General features: G+C 28.9%; 4 protein-coding genes across 4 annotated transcripts; all 4 read left to right on the forward strand.

Moving 5' to 3' along the window:
- Positions 1-1,018: 1,018 nt before the first annotated feature.
- Positions 1,019-3,115, forward strand: OCT59_027070 (uncharacterized protein; the record flags this gene model as incomplete). The annotated part of the gene is made up of 1 exon (XM_025327667.2): positions 1,019-3,115. The coding sequence occupies one exon, from the start codon at positions 1,019-1,021 to the stop codon at positions 3,113-3,115; it is 2,097 nt and encodes a 698-aa protein (XP_025170148.2).
- Positions 3,116-7,691: 4,576 nt separating this feature from the next.
- Positions 7,692-8,780, forward strand: OCT59_027071 (uncharacterized protein; the record flags this gene model as incomplete). The annotated part of the gene is made up of 1 exon (XM_066136694.1): positions 7,692-8,780. The coding sequence occupies one exon, from the start codon at positions 7,692-7,694 to the stop codon at positions 8,778-8,780; it is 1,089 nt and encodes a 362-aa protein (XP_065993157.1).
- Positions 8,781-10,044: 1,264 nt separating this feature from the next.
- Positions 10,045-10,689, forward strand: OCT59_027072 (uncharacterized protein; the record flags this gene model as incomplete). The annotated part of the gene is made up of 1 exon (XM_025328700.1): positions 10,045-10,689. The coding sequence occupies one exon, from the start codon at positions 10,045-10,047 to the stop codon at positions 10,687-10,689; it is 645 nt and encodes a 214-aa protein (XP_025165461.1).
- Positions 10,690-18,403: 7,714 nt separating this feature from the next.
- Positions 18,404-20,235, forward strand: OCT59_027073 (uncharacterized protein). Its single transcript, XM_066136695.1, has 2 exons — positions 18,404-18,727; positions 18,815-20,235. The coding sequence occupies exons 1-2, from the start codon at positions 18,426-18,428 to the stop codon at positions 19,971-19,973; spliced, it is 1,461 nt and encodes a 486-aa protein (XP_065993158.1). The 5' UTR covers positions 18,404-18,425; the 3' UTR covers positions 19,974-20,235.
- Positions 20,236-23,412: the final 3,177 nt, after the last annotated feature.

Here is a 23,412-nt window from a genome sequence, read left to right on the forward strand (position 1 = left end):
CGGTAATCATTGAGAAATCACCTTATAAAGATCGTCAATTTTTGTGAATTTCATCATTTTCAGAATCAATTTTTGGCATTTATTCTATCGTAACTTCCCTGGTTAAAAAATAAAAATTTTGTCATATTGAAAATTAAGCATTTTCACGAAAATATACTGTCAATTACAGCTATTTGGACCATCCAATTCATACGCAGCAATACGCAGTCATACGCACAAGAGCATAATTGATCGGCATAATTCCGGCCAAATTATAAATTTGACCAGAATTATACTTCCATTTTAGGAAATTTGTTGTTACACAAGTTCTAAAAAGTAAATTTTCATTTTTTGGAAAATCAAAAATTGTGGAACGGCTATCGCCAAAAAAGGATATGATCGTCATAGCCGTTGGCCAAAATTATAATTTGGCCGGAATTACTGCTGATCAATAATAATCTTTGCGTATGACTGCGTATGCGTATGAATCTTCGGAGAAAAAATGAATTAGGTGGTCCGTTATTTTTGCAAATAGCTGTAAATAACGAAATGAATAAATTAATCATTTTTCTTGTATCAGCAGGCACAGTATACCATTTGTTACCGCCGGATATTAATGCCAATCATTCTGCTCATATTCGGCATGTTACACCAATTATTATCGGATATTAATGATATCTATGGCAAGTCGAAGCGGACAAATCTGTGCCTATTAAGGGTGGTCAGATACTTTTTTACCGGAGAGTGTCCATATATTATATCAGAATTCGAGGTCTGGGAAATTGGACTTCGGGAAATTGGAATTTCGGAAAATGATCCGAAACGAGCATTTAGAAAATTGACTTCGGGAAATGGCATATTTGGGAAAATGGCATTCCGAAAAGATCCGATAAGGATTTGCATCAGCCCAGTAATGTAGTTATCGTTATATTATATAGATATTAGGCACGGAGTATTCAATATTGAGAATCGGGAGGGACTCTCTCCTGCATAAACCGATTTACATAGAATTCCGCAGCAACACACAAACAACGGTAAAATGGGTATAACACCGTCAAGAGAAAAATTTATAGCCTTAGAAGGATACGCCCAAAAAAGCGTCGAAGAGCGAAATACAATACTAACAAACGCAGGAATGGAAATAACTCAAACGGACAAAGACTTAGCAGAATTTTTAGGGGCAGAAGACGTAACCTTAGGTTGCTTTATTAGAGGTATTATTACGATATGCATAGACGAACACAACAACATACGCAACCAAGAGTTCACAAGATATATGGAGGAATACAAAAACGTCAACAACGAAATGCTTGAACAAAAACATATAGAAATGAACGAACAGATAAGAATGATGGAAGAAAATTGGAAGCTAAAAGAAGAATATTATTTCAAGAACTCGACAATGAAAAAACACCAAATAGTAACGGAATTAGGTTCGGTCGACCAAGAAGACAAAGAAAAATTGGATAAATACAACAAATGTAAAGACATGATAGAAAAAGATTTAGAAGCGAGCGATGACTCCAACGAAGGCCAACTGTGGGAAACGAACAGCGACACAACCAGTGACACTTCAGATTTCAACCAAAGTATGACAAGGAGATATAATATTTACAACAAAAGCTCACACCTATCAACAAACGACACACCCCATAACACCAATAGAAACTCACAAATGCAGGAGACGATCAAAAATGGAAACTCTCAATATTCAAGGCACCAATCAATTACGATGGCGTTTACCGCCGATCACGACATGGGAGCAAATTCCAGAATAAGTAAAGAATCAATGCACAAACCCAAAACAGCCGACGATCTGAAATATTTCGCGGGACTCCTGACCACACAAATCAGGGACGCACAAACAGACCAATCGATAATCGAATATATAAATAACAACAAACTACTAGAATATCACATGAACACATTAGGAAGAATGATGAAAAACGGTAATGAATATACCTACGTAGGTTTTTTCACAGAAACAGCCAAAAATAATTTTTTGGAGGACGGAAGAGTAAAGGGCACTCTAGGGAATTTCAGAGACTTAGAATGGCTCAACAAACTATATAAAACAATCACGATATCGGTAACAGGAATCGATGAAAAAATGGACATAAACGAAGTAATAGAAGCTGTAGAAAGGAAGTTAGGTAAAATGCAAAAAATATCACAACAAGGAAAACAATACGGGAAAATCAATCTCAAACTAGTTATGGAAATAAGATGTACAGAAGAGGAACTGATGAACACATGGGGAATTCTCTTGAAGAACAGAATGATAAAAATAGAACCGATTAACTATAAAAACCACGTGATCAGACAAAGAGGGAAAATAAGTGCAAGCGTGCTAGACATACCAAATGAAATTGATGAACTCGAAGTGGCCAAAATACTAAGACAAACAGGTGCAAGATATTGGTACAAATCGAATAACAAAAACAAAAGATCATACCAAATGAATGTTTATTTTAACAACGAAGAAGAAAGAAAAGCAGCGATAGGAAGGAAAATAAAAATTAAAGACCAAATTTTTACTTGGTTTTTTCGGGCAGAATCAGGAGGAAGACAACAAAGCAATTTTCGCCAACAAGGAAGTAATTTTCGCCAACAAGGAAGATTTAACAGTAGATACCAAGGACAAAATTACAACAGAAGTTTCGATAACAGAGCAAGATGTTATATCTGCAAGAAAAATAATCACAATGCAAACAAATGCTACTTCAATAATGACAACAATAAAAACACGAACGAACACAGAAGTCATAGAAATGAAAATCAAAACAGACCGTTCAGACAAGAAAGCGGCAGATATAATAACGACGGAAAATTCAATTTCGAATCACAATACGAGGACAACAACGATAACAACAGATACAATGGCCCCAACTATAGAGGAAGAAACACAAACCCAAGAAGACGATTCAATGATAATCATATTGGAAAAATTGAAAGACTTGAATATAGAGGATACCAACAAGGAAAATATTACCAACAATATTACGACCATGATAACAACGGACGTAATACAGGAAAACATACTGGATACAATAACAACAGTAGCAGAAGCTACGACAGAGATTGGAACGAAGGAAGTAGATTCAATGATAGGCGTCGAATGGCTAGACGCTATTGATTGCCAACCACATCAAAACACACTAATAGAAGAAGAGACAGGAGAAAAAGGAGATGAAGGAGACGGATCAGATGCTTCAAACACAAATAGAAAAATAAAATTTTTAAAAGAGAAAAAAAATAAAAAAAGAGAAATCAACGAAAATCAAAAACAAAAAGAAAATATAAAAGATAAAAATAACAATTTAAAAATAGGTTGTATAAACGTAAGAGGAATGAATGATAACGTTAAACAGGGTGAGATAAGAAAATTCTTGGGCAAAGAACAATGGGATATAGCGATAATCAGCGAAACGAAGCTTAAAGAATCGAAAGGCAAACACATATACATGGACTGGAATGCATACGAATGTATCAATAGCAGCTACAACAATGAAAATACAAAAAACGGAATTTTAATATTGTTAAAAAAAGAAATCAATGACAGGAGATACGCAATAGAAAAAATAAATGGACACGCGATAAAAGTAGACATTTTATTTAGAGGAAGCCAAAAGAACATTAGAATAATAGGAATATACAACCCTAACAATGACAAACCAGCAACTAAAATAATTGAAACAAAACTAGCGAAATGGATGAACGAGGCAACGAATTTAGATTACGAAATGATAATACTAGGAGATTTCAATGAATCAGCTAACGACAGAAAAAAGAAAAGAGAAAAACCAATTACCACAACAATCAAACAACATGGCTTACAAGATATTCACGAATGTCTGACGACAGAGAAAGATGTGCTAGATACCTGGAGGAGTGGAGAATATTCGTCCAGAATAGATTTCATTTTCTTAAGCGAAGGCGTTCTCGAAGAAATTATAAGTCATGAAATATTAGACATAGCAGATTTCAAAACAGACCACAGAGCGCTAACGATCAAAATAAAGATCAAAGAAAAATTAGAGAAAAGCAAAATTAAAAAACTTAGAAACATACGAAAAGAAATAAAACATATAAAACTAGATCAAAAAGATTGGAACATTATAGCGGAGGAAGTAGAACAACGATTAGAAGACCTAGATCAAAATACGACACAAATTTCAAATAGAGATCAAATGTGGAACAAAATAGTGGAGATAGTTAATAAGGAAAAGAAGATAAGAATAACAGAAATAAAAAGAGAAAGAAATGATAGAAAGGAGAAAGAATCAATTAGCGACATAGAAAGAACGAACGAAGAAATACTGGAAAAATGGATAGACGAATACGAACATTTAGAAAAGATAAGTAATATAGAACATAGTATAATAAAAGCAGTAGATAAAGTAGTTACAAAATTATGGAGAGATAGAAGTGCAGATCAATATAAATATAGTTTTAAAGAATTTGAGGAAAATCTAGAGATTGAAAATTGGGGAACAACTGATACAGGCAATTATATTGCAATAAAAATAGCCAAATTAATAAAAACTCATGATAGATTCGAGAAAAGAAACGATTATAATTTAAACATAGACAAACTAAGAAATCACGAATTCAGAAAAGAACTAAAAGATAGAGAAAAGAACAGAAAGAAGATAATGGACAAATTATATGGACAAATAACCGAAAAAAAAATAGAAGTTAACATAAGAAAAAGAGAGTTATACTTAGAAGAAGATATAGGTAAAATGATAAATAAGATTCTAGAAAGGAAAAAAGGAAAAATTAATATGTCAAGCTTAATAGTAAGAGAAAAAGGTAAAATTACAATCGAAAAAGATCAAAAAGAAATAAAAACAAGAGTCCTAAATCATTATAAAGAATGGACAAGGAAAAGAGAAATAGATTTAGACGAAATAGAATTTAACCATGAATGGAGAGATATATATAGCCCTAAAGAAGACGTGGACGAAGATATATATGAAAATTTAATGATACCTATAAGAATGGAAGAACTAGAATCAGTTTTAAACAATCTGAAATCAAACAAAGCGCCAGGACAAAGTGGTATATCTTACGATTTTTGGAAAAAAAGTAAGACTTTGACGAGAAAACTCTTATTAGAAATAATCAACGATAGCATGCTTGAAGAGAATGCGATAGATGACTGGAAAAAAGGCATAATTTACCCAATAAATAAAACTACAAGGTCCGACTGGAATCAAGACCTGAGTTTGACTAGACCAATAGTATTACTAGAAACAGCTAGGAAAATTTGGTTTAAAGTTCTGGTGAATAGATTAACTGATATTTTAACAAGAGAACAAATATTGATGAATACGAACTTCGCGGCGTTGAAGAACGAAAGCACGTTAGAACCGATAAAAATTATTCAAGCTATAATTGAGGACGCTAATAATTACAATAAGGAAGCTTGGATATTATTAATGGACATATCGAAGGCATATGATTCAGTCAACACGACAATGCTAAAAAAGAGTTTAGAAAGAATCAAATTGCCAAATAGTTTTATTAATCTAGTAATGGATATTTCATTAAATAGATCTAACAAAATTCTTGTTAATAATGAGTTAACAGATAGCTACCACGTCGAGGACGGAATAGACCAGGGAGAGGTCTGGTCGCCGATCCTATGGAGAATCTTCTACGACACTCTATTAAGTAGATTAAATGAAATTAAAGATGAAACGGGATACAATTTTCATGAAGAAAGAATAATTAATAGAGAGAATGATGAAAAAGAAATATTAGATATTTCAATTAACGTGACAGCATTTATGGATGATACAACGTTAATAAGCAGTAACAAAAGTCAATTGGAAAGATTAATTAATATATGTCATGAATTTTTTCAGATTAACGATATCAAAGCTAATGTATCGAAATATGAACTTATAAAAATAAACAACAAAACCGAAGATTTAACTATAGAAGGAAATAAAATCGAAAAAGTAAATGACGTAGATGGAAATAGATACTTAGGAATCTTCTTTCGACATGATAATAAAAGAGACATATATAAAAAGAAAATAATTTCGATTATAGATAGCGCTTGCAATATATTCAATTGGAAAAAATTAAACGAAAAACAGATAATCGCTGTATGGAATATTGTGATTATGCCAAGGATCGAATATCAACTGGCAGCTATAGTCCTAAAAAAAGCCGAATGCAACAAATTGATGACAAGAATTAATATGATCATCAAAAAAAGAGCTGGATTAGCGAAATCTACAAGCAATTTTATATTATACGATAAAGAATTATTAGGTCTGAAACATATTTATGACCTTCAAATAGAAATGCTATGCAAAAATCTATTATACCAAGCAAACGGCAACGAAAAGCTTAAATCAATATTCAAGATAAAAATTATTCAAGAACAAAATAAAATTTGGACTTCAAAATGTCCAGGCGAATTATCAATCATAAGTAATAGGAAAAACAATTGGATATTAGACGCATTAAAAATATTAAACATCGAAAATATTAAAATTTGTAATCACGAAATTATTAGAAATCAAGAAAACCACAGAATAAAAGGAGGAACTATAGATTTAATAGATATTTTGGATGAAAAATATATAAATATAAGCGCGTCTTCTAGAAAAACAAAAGATGTAATGTTTATAGAAGATATTTTAGAAGCGGATGGTATTACACTTCTAAAATGGAAACATTTGATTAAAGAAAGAAATTTGAACACACAAGGAAGAATACCGCAATGGTTCAAGAATATAGAAACAAAATTATTAGAAGATAAAGAAGGTACAACAAGGAAAATCAAAAATGAGTATATAAGTATCACACAAAAGAGAAAAATTAACATCAATTATTTTGATGAAAATGAGAAGACGAATAAAAATCAAATAATTACTTGGTGCGAGACAGATGAATCTCTTATATTTGTAGAAGACAAGAAAAAATCATTTAGTAAAAAATACAAAAGATTAGGAAGACATTTAATAACGATAGGAAACAAAGATGATCTAAATAACTCGCCAAATTTGATAGGATGCGAAGGATGTCATCGAAACGTAAGTAAAAAAAAAGATAATGGGGAATGCTTAATATATATTGAAAACGAGATTAGCAGAAAAATAGAAAAAAGAAAAGAAGAAGATTTTATAAGACCATATGAAACACTAAATAACATCTTAACAAAGAATATTTGGTTAAGAAATACTATAAACGAAGAAAAGAAAGATACATTGTACAATAAAAGAATTGAAATGATTGACAATACGATAAAAGCGAGTGAAGAGTTTATTAATATAATCAAGAATAGTATATTCGAACGAAAAGAATCAGATTTTGGGAAAGACAGATTTTTCTTAATAATAGAAGTGAAAAAAAACAAAACAAAAATTGACGATAAAGGTAAAAGAAAATATTATTATAACATAATATGGAAAATAAGAAGTGAAAACGTAAACAATAATAACAACGAACTACAAATAATTGCAAAACATGAAAGTATTTACGACAACGAATACAAAATTATTTTAAGAAGTATTATTCTAGGGTTATTAATTATAGCAGAAAATAGCGAATTAATTCTCGAAATAAATGATAGAGTCAAGAATTTAATTTATGACTTCAATAACAAGTGTAGTAATAGACGTAAAATCGATAGCGAATATTATTTAGAGTTGCTTTTTATAGAAGATTTTTTAGAAAACAACGAAATCGATATGTTAGACGCGAACGAAGTTACAACCAATTGCTTGAAAGAAATACGCAAAACATCGAGAGAATTTTTAGATTTTAAAATTTTTGACGACACGAGAATTGATGATTTTGAATTAATCGACGAAGCGTTAATAATAAATGAATTTAACGTGATATGGAATAATCGAATAATATCAGGAGGTTATAGAGCTTGGAGAAAGAAAATTACAAATGCTATTTGGAAAAATGAGATACTAAATAGCGAAAAACTTGATGATTTATTTGTTTATAATTACAAAAAAGAATTTGATTGGGTCACGACTTTGGAATTTATAAGTAATAGGACCAATTTTTCAAACAGGCAATGTGGTGATAAAGACACGAATGAACGGTCATATAGAATTAAAAATATCTTGAAAGAATTGCCATCATATAAGACACTCTTTAATAGAAATACTAACAAAATAGAATCATCGAGATGTATTAGATGCAAGAAATATGAAGAAGATTGGGAACATGTTTGGATCTGTGAAAGCAATGATTACTCAATCGACGAAATAATTCAAGAATCACCATATAAATACGAAGTTCTTCTAGAAGCTAACAATAAATATGATGATATAAAGATACTTAGGAATCACTTATGTAATTTTCTAACTTTAATCGAAAGTCCTTCATTGATACTTATAGGTAAAAGCAGAAAATGGGAATTATTGAGAGGAATTTTCAACAATAATTTCAACTATTTGTCAAAAATTAAGGAAGAACAAAGAGTAATAAAAGACTTGTGGAATTTTATATACGATGAAATAAAAAACAGATTATGGATACTACGATGCGAAGAAGTCAAAAGATTAGAAGAAAAAGATGGTATAAGAAAATGGGAATTGAGATTAAATAAACCAGCGTCAGATAGTAGTAGTATAGAAAGAAATATAGATATAGAAAATATTAAAAACGAAAAAACAAAAGATAAAACAGATAAAAAAGAAAAAAATATATTAAAAAATAGAATTGGAATAGTAACGTTAGGCAAAATGATAGGAAAAATTACAGACGGGTTAGATATAAACAGATCATGGGACACGACTACGAAATTACCTTTTTATTAGTTTAGCAAATATTTACATAATATTATTAGTAACTTAGTACGGATAGAATTTTAAATAATCTTATGTTCGAAAATCACTTAGTTATAGGGTTTTACAATTTATTTTTATTGTACTGCTCTAAGTGTTTTTATATTTAATTATGTAATTGTTCGCAATTCTAAATAATTAATAAAACGCGTTACTATTTTAAAAAAAAAAAAAAAAAAAAAGAGTATTCAATATTGATGTGGATGTTAATCATTAAATAACGAAATGAATAAATTAATCATTTGCTTGTATCAGCAGGCACGTTATACCATTTGTTACCCTATAAAACCGAAATGTGCTAAATTTGTAATAAATGTCTAAAAAAGCACCATTATGTTTAATTTTTGTTTATTTGTAATAAGACATAAATCGAATAAAATGGTGCTTTTTTAGACATTCATTGCACATGTGCACAAATATAAAACAAATTTAGCACATTTCGTTTTTATAGGGTTACCGCCGGATATTAATGCTAGTCATTCTGCTCATATTCGGCATATTACACCAATGATTGTCGGATATTAATGATATTTATGGCAAGCCGAAGCGGACAAATCTGTGCCTATTTCAACATCATAATGCCCCTATAAAAACGAAATGTGCTAAATTTGTTTTATATTTGTGCTCATGTGTAATAAATGTCTAAAAAAGCACCATTTTGTTTAATTTTTGTTTATTTGTAATAAGACATAAATCGGATAAAATGGTGCTTTTTTAGACATTTATTACACATGAACACGAATTTAAAATAAATTTAACACATTTCGTTTTTATAGGGGCATCACTTATTCCTATTATTCGACTTTCAGTAATTAATAAGCATATAATTATAATATAAACGTTTAATTTATGTATCAAATTTTTTATTACCTTTTTTTGTATTACTAAACAAAAAATTGACGCATATATATAAATTATGCAAACACTAAATTATACGTTCAATAAATGCCAAATTGATTAATCAATTTCGAACACGCCTTAAAATACCTTTATTGAATTTGGAAATTAAGGAAATGATTTTGTATATCATAGTTTGGTAAAGTGTATAAAAGTATAATCCTTTTTGTTACTTTTCTGACAACGATAACAACGATAATATTATCATCCTTTTACAAGAACAAATTCACATTATTTCTTAATTTCTCATTCAAATTCTTTGGTGGAATTAATACTTTTTTAACAACTTAAAGCACTTTTATCTTCCATCTCTTTTTTATCCTTGTCTTTTGCATCAATAATGAGATTTGCTCGATTGTGTAAATTATACCTTTTCTTTTTAGTTGCAACTGCAACTATAGCTGTAGGAGCACCTCTAGACAATGTGATCAAGACTTCCATGGTCGAGGGCCAAGCCACAATAGAAACAACAGTACCCCAATGCCCAGCAGGTACTACATATGTAGCTTCCCTTTGCTTCAGTGTTGGCAGAATACAGGTATTTTGTCAAAACCCTCAAAACCCAACCCTAGAAATCATAGCATTTACAGATTGTGAACCAGATGAAGTTTGTATTGAACATGAACACGCAATCAATGAAGACCTAAATCGTCCACATGCTACGTGTGTTAGTTCTGAATTTTACACAGTATGGGATAATTTTAATAATCCTGATGCTGATGCTTGTGCACAGGAAGTATACAAACATGATCATGGTGCACTTGATGTGGAGATTGCAATGACGATATATGCACATGATGGAAGACCGATACAAGTAAATTTGCTGAGGGCACTTTCTAATGATCATGAACTTTCTAGGATCTTTGATATGCACAATTACACCCAAGTGATTCGAGGTTATAATGGGGAAACAATTAAGTACTGCTTTAATACAGGCACCAAAAACCAAGTAACAGCTTATGCTGGTTCTTGGATTATAAATTAACGCTTTATTGTCATCGGCCTAAAACCTTTTAGTGAGGCTCAGATCACTGGGCTGTTACACTATCGCTAGATCATACCAAATGGTCAATAAAATAATAAAAGTTTATTAATTAATATTTCTTTTTTAATGATTTCTCATTGTTGTAGTGTAATACTTTTACTGTATGCTTAATGTTACAATTTTTTTTTATTTCAAACGCTTTGACCGAAACCCTATGAAATTTTTATTCACATATATTATTGTTTATTTCCTTTTGAGTACTCAATAGATTAATTAATGCAAAATTAATTAGTAATAAGTTCATATTATAAGTAACGTCATTGCACATATTTTGGCTCCTATTTTGTCGATGCTTAAATGTGACAATAAACTACCAATTAAAAACATGAACCGTGAACAAGTTCAAACAAAAAAAAAATTCATCGTAGATAGATAATTCATCAAGTTTATTTTGGAGGAAGTTTCCATTCCAGCTTATATTAAATATAGTTTTATACATATTACGCACGAATTTCAAAAGTTTTACAAATTTTTTTTTTAATGTAATGGAAATTTTATAATAAATGTTTTTATAATCAAATGAAAGCTTTTTCAATTGTTTTTTATATTTTTTTTCATGAATTTTTTTATAACGTGCAAGGCTATTATTAATGGAAAATTTAGGGACTATTATTTTGAGGGTGTCGTTTCTGTGCTTGATATACTTTAATGCTGCTGCATATCTACTAATCCAACCTTGTGGAGACTTTTGGTACGTCCAGCTCTTTAATTTCTTCTGTTTCCACATATTTTAATAACTCATTATGCATTTCTTGTGCATTGAGTTTATCTTGGGGATTTATAATACCACTTAAAAAAACAGTTCCAACAAACTTTTGACCTTCTATCTTTGTCATTCTTTTTCTCCTACAAAAAATTTGGTTCTGATCCAGCCCACACCTTTGGCAACTGAAAATCTTCGTTTATCGAACTTATAAAAAAAGCATCAATACTAAGTGTTACTAAAGAAGAGCATTTACATTCAATACTTACTTTGCAGTAGGATGCTGCCAATTTGGATTTCTATTTATATTAGCTAAAAAAATTATGTTAGTATTCCATTTATTAAAATATAATCAGACATATTATCTAGTAATTACATGAATTGTTTTCAGTATCCATTATTTGGCTGACGGATCTGTGATATTTATTGTGATGAAAGACATCAGGTAACTGTAAAACCACATAGTGTAATGCAATTTTTTTTTACCAATAATATCGTCACTAACATCAACTAATTATAAAATAATATTAGCCTATATATTGTGAAATAATATGTCAAAATGATTAAAAAATCGATACCATTCAATTAAGGCATGGGCACTGTCCAGGTTGGAGTTGCCTGAGTGTGTATTGATGAAGTAGGCTGTGGTTGCACAATACAAATCAAAAATTACAGCTGGAGAAAATTGAGACCAAGAGCTTTCAAATTTGGACCATAATGCCCTATAAAAAAATTGGATACGTTTTTTATAAAGTTTTTATATGATTTTTTTCCTTAGAATAACGTATCATAATAGGATACGGAAAAATGCACAATTCCGTATCACTAAAAATATGGTTTGGATACGGAATTTGCACGGGATTCATACGGAATTTACATGATTTGATCACTGATTTTATCACGAAATTTATACGATTTGGTCACTGAATTTACTATTTGTATTACAGTTTACTATAATTGTATTTTCATAAATCTAATTTTGCTTTAATAAATTAAATAAAAAATAAAAATAAACAAAATACAAAATACAAATACATTATGAAAAATCCCTCCTTATTAAAACCACCTATTGCAACCAAAATTATCTATAAGTTCAGGTTCATTTGAAGCCAAACAACCTAAAAAAACAAAAAAGAAAAAAAAAAGAAACATAAGAACGTCTAACTTAATTAAAAACAAACCCCCCCCCTCATATAGTATCTGCAATCGTCCAAGTCACCAAAGGTTAGTATTCATACAAAAAAAAAAAGAGAACTCCAGAATGTCTGACCTACATAAAAGAAAAGAATTACAAAGCGTCTGATGAAAAAGAAACCAAAACAACAAAATAAATCCAAAACTGACCTACAAAAAAAGAAGACTCTGAAGCAACAAAACTGAAACAGCCTACAAAAAGAAAAGAATCTGAACCCAACTTACAAAAAAAAAAAAGAAAATTTGAACTGACCTAAAAAAAGAAAAATCCTGAACCATCCTACAAAAAGGAAAGGACTCCCAAACTGATCTACAAGAAAGAAAAAAGAAAACTGAATCTTCTCACAAAAAAAAATCTGCTGGCCTATAAAATAAAAAAAGGGATAAATATAAATAAAAAAGAAAGGGAAATAAAGAATAAATCAAAAAAAAAATTTTTTTAAAAAGAGGGGTCACGAAGTTAGGAAAGTTAAAAAAATTTTTTTTTTTAAAGGGAGGACGTCAAAGTTAGAAAAATAAAAAATTTTTTATAAAGAGGAAATAGAAATAGAAAGAAGAAAATTTTTTTTTAAAAAAAAAAAGAAGAGTGGGAATAAAAGAATAAAATCAAAAAAATTTTTTTTTTAAGGAAGTGACGAAAAAAAAATTTCTTTTAAAGGAGAGTGACGGAAAAAAAAAACTTTTTTTTAAAGTGAGGTACGAAAAAAAAATTTTTTTTTTAAAAGGGGGGTGGCAAGGTAAGAAGAAAATTTTAGAAAAATAACAAAAATAAAGAAAAGAGAAGGAAAGGAAAGACATCAAGGGTTTATATAAAAAACAAATAACAAATCAATAAACAATCACGTGATCTCGTGTTATGATGGAAAAATATTTTAAAGTTTAAAAATTCCGTATACATTCCGCATGATTAATTTTTTCCTTTTAAAAAATGTTCAAAAATGAATTGCTTATTAAATATACGGAATTTGTATACGGAATCTATAGAAACGTACATAAAATGTATACAAAACGTATCCTTTCCGTATACATATTTCTTATAGGGATGCTTCCTTTTGATCTTGTAAATATAATATTGGCAAATTAGTTTTGAATCAACTTTATATGAACTCATGGTTACATTACTTTTGTCCTGAAAAAATAATTCAAATTCTTTCAGACATACGATGAATTTTTCATTTCGGTTTTACAATAGCTATTGCACCTGGACCATTAAGTCTAGTATATTTGCGTACTGAATTATAGTATTAGGGCTAATCTATATAATAAAAAATTAATCAAGGATGAAAAAAAGATAAAGAATATTATTTTTTACGGGTACCCATTTTTTACAGTGAAATTATTAAAATCATTAATATGCGTTTCATGCCATTATTTATATGAGCCTTTTACAGACCCACGGATGGGTCTGGTTCACATTACCGACAGGTACGTTTTACCGACAATCATATTACCGACAATCATTTTACCGACAAAATAATAATATATTTTTAAGTTACAAAAAAAGCAAATTATATAAACTAAATTAAGAAAATTATTAAGAACAATTCTAAGTATAATATATTATGAAACTGAAATAAATTTTTTAAAAAATAAAGTTGATAAAATTAAATATTAAATTCAAGTTATTTTATTATATATAAATATCATAGTATTTTACATTTTGTTATATATTGATCAATTTTTTATTTTATATATTATGGTAAATTCTTTTATACTAAATATATATTTTAATTTTCATAACTGAAGCGGGCAGTGAAATAGTAATAAATACCGTAAGTGTTGATGGTAAAATGAATGTCGGTAAAATGAGTGTCGGTCGGTGAAATTGATTGTCAGTAATATGAGTGTCGGTAAAATGATTGTCGGTAAAATGATTGTCGGTAAAATGATTGTCGGTAATGTGAACGGGTCCCAATCATGCGTATTATTTATTTTTATTATATTTTATTATTCTATATTTATTAATAGACTAATTTAGATATTTCCATTAATTGATAAAATATTATAATTCATATTACAATATTTAATGCTGTAGCATACATATCACATATATTTTCTTAGTTCTCTATTTTTTTTTATTTTGCAATATTTGCGTTATAAAAAATTTTTTTTTTTTAAAAAGATTGAAGCCATAATAATATGTATTCTATAATCTATGTCGCATCCACCCATTTTACCAACACACGTCATTTTTCCTACATGCTATTGTTTTACCGACATCACATTTTTCCAAAACCTTGACGACAAATGCACCTCTTCGTTGATCGGCAAAGGATATAACCTTATCTATTATATCCTCCATGGAAACCACGATTTTTATTGGCCAATATTAAGCAGTGATCATGTGACCTTGTAAGCGCGGACATTTTTGTCCTCATTAATTTGAGGACGTGATTTTTGCCCTCACAACTATAAGGACACAGTTATCCTGAGGACATAATTTTGTCCTCGCAATTTTGAGGACATTTTGTCCTCACAACTGATTTTTGTCCTCACAACTATAATGACGTTATTGTCCTTGTAATTTGAGGACATTTCTGTGATTCGGGTTAACGATTAGCGTAATTTAAGTTTAACATGATTTATAATATTTTAATATTTTAATCAATCAATTTAAATTTATTAGTCAACGCTTATATTTCCTTATAAGATGAATAGAATTATTTTTGGTATAATAGGTTTTTGAGTAACATCTAAGGGCGGATGATCATGGTTCAGTGAACTGCGGTTTGAACTGAGTCAACTCGTTTCATGGTTCAGTTCGCTAAACACAGTTGACTCAGTTTGAAATGAACTGAACCGACTGAACCAAACCGAACCGAACCATATGAACTGAACTAGATTTAGTTATAAAATAAATTTATTTTTTTATTATTATTTAACTTTTACAAAATTTTTTATTTGTTTAGTTCTCAATATGTAATAATAGTGTAAATTTAATAGATTTAATAAATAAAAGTCATATGAAAACCATATAAAATACTATTCAATTACAGTATATTGTTTAATTATATGATTGAATAATCAAGCAATAACAAAACTTTTGAACTGAATTGTTTGGTTTAGACCAAATGGACCGGTTCAGTTCGGTTCGAACCTTTGAACTGAACCATGGTTCAGTTCGCTCAAGGCATGAACTGAACCGTGACCATCCCTACTATAGGATTACGTGATATCCCCTTTTATAAAGTATCTCTTATAACTGAGAAATCCCAAAATATTCTATTATATCATTTAGGGAATTGTATGTTTATTATTATTACAGTATGACAAAAATTAAGAATCAGATGAAAATATTTTTTGTTAGGATATTTACCGAGAGACAGCAAAAAATGCACTTGTCAAATAATCTCGACGCCTCATACATCAATACATGATTGAGCAGTCGTTATTATACTATGCATGCAGAAAAATATCAGGAACATGTGCGTTGTGGTGGTTCATGGTATTAAATTAATAAAATCATATTATGTTAGATGATGCTAAAAGAACTCCAAGACACTTTTTTAGCTACACTATTATAATGATTAACCACGGACAAAAGTACCAAAGGATGCAAAGGTGCAATATATACAGTATTAGCAAAAAGGAAAGAAGTTGAAAAAGTTAAAGAAATTACTGAAGACGAAGTAGTGGATTTGATTAGGAAGTTCAGGCGGGGGAGATAGGAATTGGATAAGATAGTAGCGGGTCCATCATCAATCATCTAAATTAAAAAGGATAATGTAACAGCGGAGAAAGTAATAGATATTATTATTAACCAACAAAGAGAAGATTACTTATACAGGTTATAATTTTTCTGCTACAAAAATGAAGGTTGATCGCAGACGTACGGTTGTCGTATGGAAAATGTAATTTTGTGAGGAGGTATAGGTTAAGTAGGTTCAAAGGTCATAAAAGGGTTTACCGTTAAATTTTTTTTTTTTTTTTTTTTTAAAACTGTAATGCATCTTTATTAAGGTCTATGGTCTATTGACTACCCTAAAATACAAGACACATAGAGCCAACATGTTTATACATCATGTCAACCCTATAACAGAGTAATCGGAACTAAACTACTGAAATACATTACAGAAAATAATAAAATAAATACAATACCTGACAAAATAAAATATATAAAACTAGCAAACTAAACTATTTTTGAAACCTAACTATTTGAATTCTAATTTTTAAGGTGTAGGATTAAAGTGAGAAATGTAATGTGTAATAGCGTTCAGATCTACAGCTTTAAAAGATGAGTCCCAACGGTCTCACATCCAAACAGTTTATTCCACCAAATCCCCCTATACCTACAAAAAATAAAAGTTAGTATTCTAAACTAAAACTAGAATAAAAAGAAAAGAAAAAACATTTTTGTTATTTTTATTATCGGAAAATTTTTGATGTGAATCACGTGACTTCGATTAAAATGTAATTCCTTCCTCTTCGTAATCCTAATCTCGCTCCCTTTATTGTCTCTTCCTGTTACCCTTTTTCTTCTTTTTACCTTTCTTCTTTGACGGTGATGCTTCAGGTTCTGCTTCTTTTTCCTCTTCTTCTTCTGTATCTTCGTTTTGTGATGGCGAAAAAGATAGGAGTTGCTCTCGTTGCCTTCGTTCTTTATATAATTCGGTGAAAGCTTTGTTTCTTTCTTCTTCGTCCTCTATCTCGCTCCATTTGCTCAGCGATTCTAAAATTGGTCTCTTTTCTCCAATTTTCTTTTCATCTTGGTATCTATTTTCATCCTCCAATCTTTGTTTAAAATTATCGTTCAGGGTTGTATATTCCTGGAATATTTTTGTTTTTTCTGCTAAACTGATAATTTTTTGTCCTAATCGGAAAAAATTGTTTCTCTCCATTGCCCATGCTTTAGCTTTCTCCAATGATTTTATATTGTTCTCTTCACTCACTAAATGCAGGGCCTCTGTATTGATTCTTTCCCATTCCATTTCGTTGGACGTTTGATCGAAGACATTTTTCACTTCCATCAATTTGTCTACCAAGCTACCATTGTGGTCTGATTCTTGATACTGAACATATTTGATTTTGTTTGTTGTTCTGTAATCTTTTATGATATCAACCACTTCTTCAGTCGCTACGTTATCTTTCTTTAGTTGTTGACCCTTGTTTTTTGAAGTATCGTTGTGATCTGGATTATTCTCTTCTCCTACTCTCCAGTTTTTGATCATCTCGACAACTTCATTTTTGTCTGGCGTCTTGCTTATCCCTAGTGGCATTTCCACTTTTGATGGATGTAATAAGCTTTCTTTTCTTGAAGCGAAGTTCCCTAATTCTCTGTAAATTCTCTCCGGTGGTGTGTAAGGTGTCTTCAGTTCACTTGCCAGATGTAAGGGTGGACTCAACCTGTTCTCCGTAACTGTAGCCTTTTCTTGAACTATCTTCTCTCGTACTTTCTTCATCCTTGTCTTAGCATCATCGTCTTTATATATCGTCTTCTTATTTCTCACCAGCCAAACTTTATTAATATCTCCTTGTGTGCAAGAATCCTCCACTGCTTCTTCCATTTCTTTGAGGTTCTTGAAATATCCAATCACTTTCCAATTTTTTGTGATTTTGGGTTTACCGTTAAATTGCTGACGATAACTGTTATCATTTCAAACACCACCAAATTTTCTACCCACGTGACCTAAAAATGTTCATCATCGTTTCACTGTTTATATTTATCTGAGGCAAAATTGTTTTTCCTTAAATGTCACCGGTCACATGGGATAGAATTTTAATTATAAAATTGTTGCTGTTACACCGGTTACATATACTGTAAATTGTAACGTTGCAATTCATGTTTTTTTTTTATTTTTCAAATAAAAAAAAATTATTTATAATGGATTATTATAAATTTATATCGCAAAGCTTAACTCAAAATTTGCTTGAAATTTTAGATGATGATGAGTATTATGATATTACTATTGAAGTTGGTAATGACCCATATGTCAAAATATTCCGTGCTCATAGGGTCATTTTATATTATCGTTCTCCTTATTTACGAAGAATTCTGTTAACTAATGAAAAGAAAAAGGATGGAACGTTAACACATATTAAATTACCGAATATTTTACCTGAAACTTTTAAAGAAATTTTAAGGTAAAAAAAAAAAAATTATAAATTATAAATTATTCAGTATACAATATATATATGTATTAGTTTAAACTAAACGTTTTTATTTTTTAGGTATATTTACAGTGGAGTTATTTCCTTAGATGAATATAATGTCTCAGATATCATTAAAATATTGGTCGCAGCTGAAGAACTTGGTCTTAAAGAATTAATTATTCTTCTACAATATTATTTAATAGAAAACAAACCAGAATGGATGAAGCTAAATTTTAATGATGTATATCGAATAATTTTTGAAAATAATTCTTTTTCAGAACTCCGAAATTATTGTAATAAATTAATATCTGACGAGCCAGATAAAATATTCAAATCATTAGATCTCTCTTCGACTCCAGAAAAACTTTTGATCAAACTTATTCAAACCGATAATTTAAAAATGAGTGAAGTACAAGTATGGGACCATGTGGTTAAATGGGGACATGCTAAAAATCCAGAACTTCCCTCAGATCCTACAAATTTTTTAAAGGAAGATTTTAATACTCTAAAAAATAGTTTACAACAATTTATTGAATTTATTGATTTCTATAATTTAACTTCTGAAGAATTTTCAGACAAAGTATTGCCTTATAGAAAAATTTTATCAAAGGAATTGTATAATGAGTTATTAAAACATTACTTAAAACCCAATAATCAATCAATTAATAGATCCAATGTTGATTCAATAAGTATTGACTCTGAGATTATCACATCTCAACACGCTGAATTAATTTTGAAATGGATTAATGTGAATTACTCGAATACTTTTACTTCAATATTTTCAAAATTTATTTATAAAGACAATACTACGTTCAAATTATTACTTCGTGGATCTCGTGATGGATTTACAACTTTTAAATTTCATGAAATCTGTGATAATCAATCTCATACTGTAGTAATTATTAAAGTGAAAGATAGTAATGAAATTCTTGGAGGATATAATCCTATTGCATGGAAATCTAATTGTAGTTACGGTAATACTAAAGATAGTTTTATATTCTCTTTTAAAGATAGTGATGATATTGAAAGTTATACTTTAAGTCGTGTAAAAGATGAAAACAATGCTATATTTAACTACTATAGTTATGGACCAGTATTTGGTTATCGTGATCTTGGTTTATTTGTAAACACTGTAGACTCTGGTTATTGTCGTAATGGTTGTTATGAAAACCAAATCAGAAAAACTACTGGTGATTTTCTAGTAGAAGAATATGAAATATTTCAAGTTATCAAATAATGTTAGTTTATGTTCGTTTAAGTTCTTTTTATTTCTTATTATCATACTTATATTTATCTTTTTTTTTCTTAAAATTTACAATTTATATAATTTTTAACTTGATAACTTATCCTATTAAATGTATATTTGACAATACTAATTTATCCATCAATTCTAAACATGTTTAATTCGCGAGGACATTAAATTTTACATGTTTTTATTGTATAAATAAAGTGATAAAATAAATTTTTTTATTTATTAAGGAAATTAAAGTTATTCTTAATTGACAATAAGTTGATATAAAGAATAAGATTGTAACAAAATATCTTTTTTTAGTATTGACTTTTTCAAAAACTTATTAACCTTCAAATTTTGGTATGATAAACTCACTATATTTATGCATGATAAAAGTTTGAGTATGGGTTGTCTATTGAGTATTGTATGACGTAATAACTGATGTTGAGTATAGTGTATGAAATTTACTATACTCCGTTGTATGTATGTAACATTTAAAACATGTATTGTATTAATTAATTTGCAAAGAGTAATTAGTATAAAATGCGGATTTCATTTTTATTTAATTAATTCAAATTTTTACTTTTATAATTTACAATTGATAAAGCTATTCTAACTTCAATAAAACTATTCTAACATTAACTTTAACTCCCGCTCCTTCTCAAGGTTAGACAGTTCCATTACGCGAACTTTTGCTTCACATTCTCTTAATAAAATTTCACGTTCTTTTAAAGCTAGTTTCCTCTCTCGATATTCAAGCTCAGTTTAAATTTTCTTTATTATTATTATCATCACAATTATCATCGGAACCAGAAATTGTGACAATTGTTTTGGTTTTCTTGTTAGAATTTGCACGTCTACATTTCACAGTTGATTTTGTAATGTTCGATTTTTTAACCTGTGCATTAGCTAATATATAAAAAAAATTAATAAAATAAATCATAATAAAGATTTTTAATTACCTTTACATTTGTTAGACTGAACATTGTGAGTTATGGGTCCTTTGTCTCGCTTTCTATTGGGTATATTGTATGTTTTACGAATTTTAATGGCACTAAATCTTCTTTATCTAATCTTTGCCCTCTACAACCAATAAATGGAAATTTTATTTATATTTGTATTACTTATTGATTATTGTAGTACATATATACGCAATAATTGCAACATACTAAGTATATACGCAGTAGTAGTCTGTATATAATTTCACATACGATAATCATTTGGTCCACCATACTATACTACTATTCGTATTACTTGACATAAACATGATTGTTGTATTAAATAATACAATAATGCTTTCTCCAATAGTAGTATATAGTGATGAGTTTAAATTTTTTACATTAAAACTGATTGAATTATTCTGCTAGGATTTCCTTATAACAAACCTACACCTTTCCTAAGTTTTAGAAGTTTGCAATAATACTATTAACTATTGATTGATCATTGTGTGATTCTTTGAAAGAAAATTTTGAAATACACTATAATATTTAACAAAATAAAAATTGTAGAGATATATAACTTTTTGTATCGGGAGCTAGGACTAAAGATATTACAGAATACATCTGAATTTCATAAAATCATAGCTAAATACTTACACAAAGTCTTTAAACTAAAAAGATAACCTTGAATAAAAACATGAGTTCACTAATTAATCATAAATAACATATCTAACTTCATCCAGCTAAGATATCAAAGGGCTAGGAACACATTATTAGGTTGTTGTATTCCTTTATGAAAATGGAATAACCCTATTGAAAATCTATTCAAAACTATTGATGCTTAGTGTTGCTGAAGTTACTGAACAAGAAATTTATGACAATTATTACATAATATGAACTAGTACAGGTATACAACTATAGGAAATCTCAAACTTGTCACTAGATATAATAATTTAGTCAAGAGTACAACATACAGTAAATTGCAAAATATTATAGATGATATCAATAATGAAATAAATAAAGATTATATTTTACAGAAATTAATGAGTATTGTAGGCCTTTCATTGACATGTTCAGTTGTACTGTAATAACAAACAGGCTAATTAAAAATTTCCTTGTAGATGCAAGTATATATACTAATTATATCTATGGCTCCTCAATCATTAATATTATAAATGTCTTTGGTATAATAATCCTATTATAAATTTCCTTGTTTTAGATTGTTATAGACACAGACGAGGAAAATTGATAATATTAAAGCCTTCCTAAATGGTAACATTAGTTTCAAAAATCATCATTTTAAGCGGCCAATTAGAAATACAGTATTTAGTTTATTTCATAGCAATACATGTATTCTATTTTTTGATTTTTGCAGTAAAATTACATCCAATCATATGGTTTACTACAGGAGGGGCAAAATTGAGTTATTTAATAATTTGTTTTATGATCAGCTTTTCAAATACTATAAATTTAAGAAATTGGAATGCTTTAACATGTATTATTACAAATCCATTATTAAATTAAGTTTATAACTTTATTTAATGCAAAAGAATTCAATTATTTTGTGGACTTTCAATCATACTAAATTTTATTATGTGTTCTTTTTTTTAATATTCTTCAAAATTGCAATATTATAAAATACTTAATAATTATACTAATTATTGATAACATTTAAATGGGTTATATTTGATTTTATAATTAATTCAAAGTGTTTTACCAACTGGTTTATTGAGATTATTGAAGGTAAGCGATGTTATACCCTTATACATGTCCCTGATGGTAATAGATATAGCTTATAAGGTTAATAAATGACTCCTGGAAACATCATGTATATAAATTTTTTGATTGCTTATTCTCTTATTTCAAGGGAGGATTACAAATGAATTGAAAATTATTAATAGAAAATATAAGTTAAAATTATGATTATAATTCATAATTGTACTTTAATGTTATAACTGGAGATTTATATTATGATAAATGGAGCCAACAATTTTAATAAATCATAATCAATCATGACTCCTGCATATCTTAGTCTATGATATAGTAATATAGCAATATGTAATATTTATTTCATAGGAAACTGTAAATAAATATCATATCGTTGATTTTCATGTTGCAGCCATGAACAATCATGACTCGTGATATTCCACAGTGACTCCATGAAACAACTTATTTATATCACAATTCCAACCATAAAACTATTTAATAACCTTTTAAACTAATAATAAAAGAATTATTATTCTACTTTCTATCCATCATTTTATATAAGAGTCCTCTATGAAAATATCAAGAAAAAAAATCATGAATTATTGTGTGATAAAAGAAATATTAATCAGTTTTTCAGAATGCCTCATTTCTTTTTCAACTTCTTAAATAAAAAACATTGTGATAAAAAAAATGGCAAATCAACTATAGTCAATCTAATAATTTCAAAAAAATTTTCACGACTTATATGACTTATATCATGTTCAAAATAATAATCAGGAAATATCTCAGGAAGATTTTCA

Source organism: Rhizophagus irregularis, chromosome 7 (genome assembly GCF_026210795.1).
Source record: "Rhizophagus irregularis chromosome 7, complete sequence".
Classification (NCBI taxonomy): Eukaryota; Fungi; Glomeromycota; class Glomeromycetes; order Glomerales; family Glomeraceae; genus Rhizophagus; species Rhizophagus irregularis.

Coding starts and splice junctions, on each gene's coding strand:
- OCT59_027073 (XM_066136695.1), top strand. CDS start 18,426: ATGTTTTTTTTTTATTTTTCAAATAAAAAAAAATTATTTATAATGGAT. Junction 18,728..18,814: donor ACTTTTAAAGAAATTTTAAG/GTAAAAAAAAAA, acceptor TTTATTTTTTAG/GTATATTTACAGTGGAGTTA.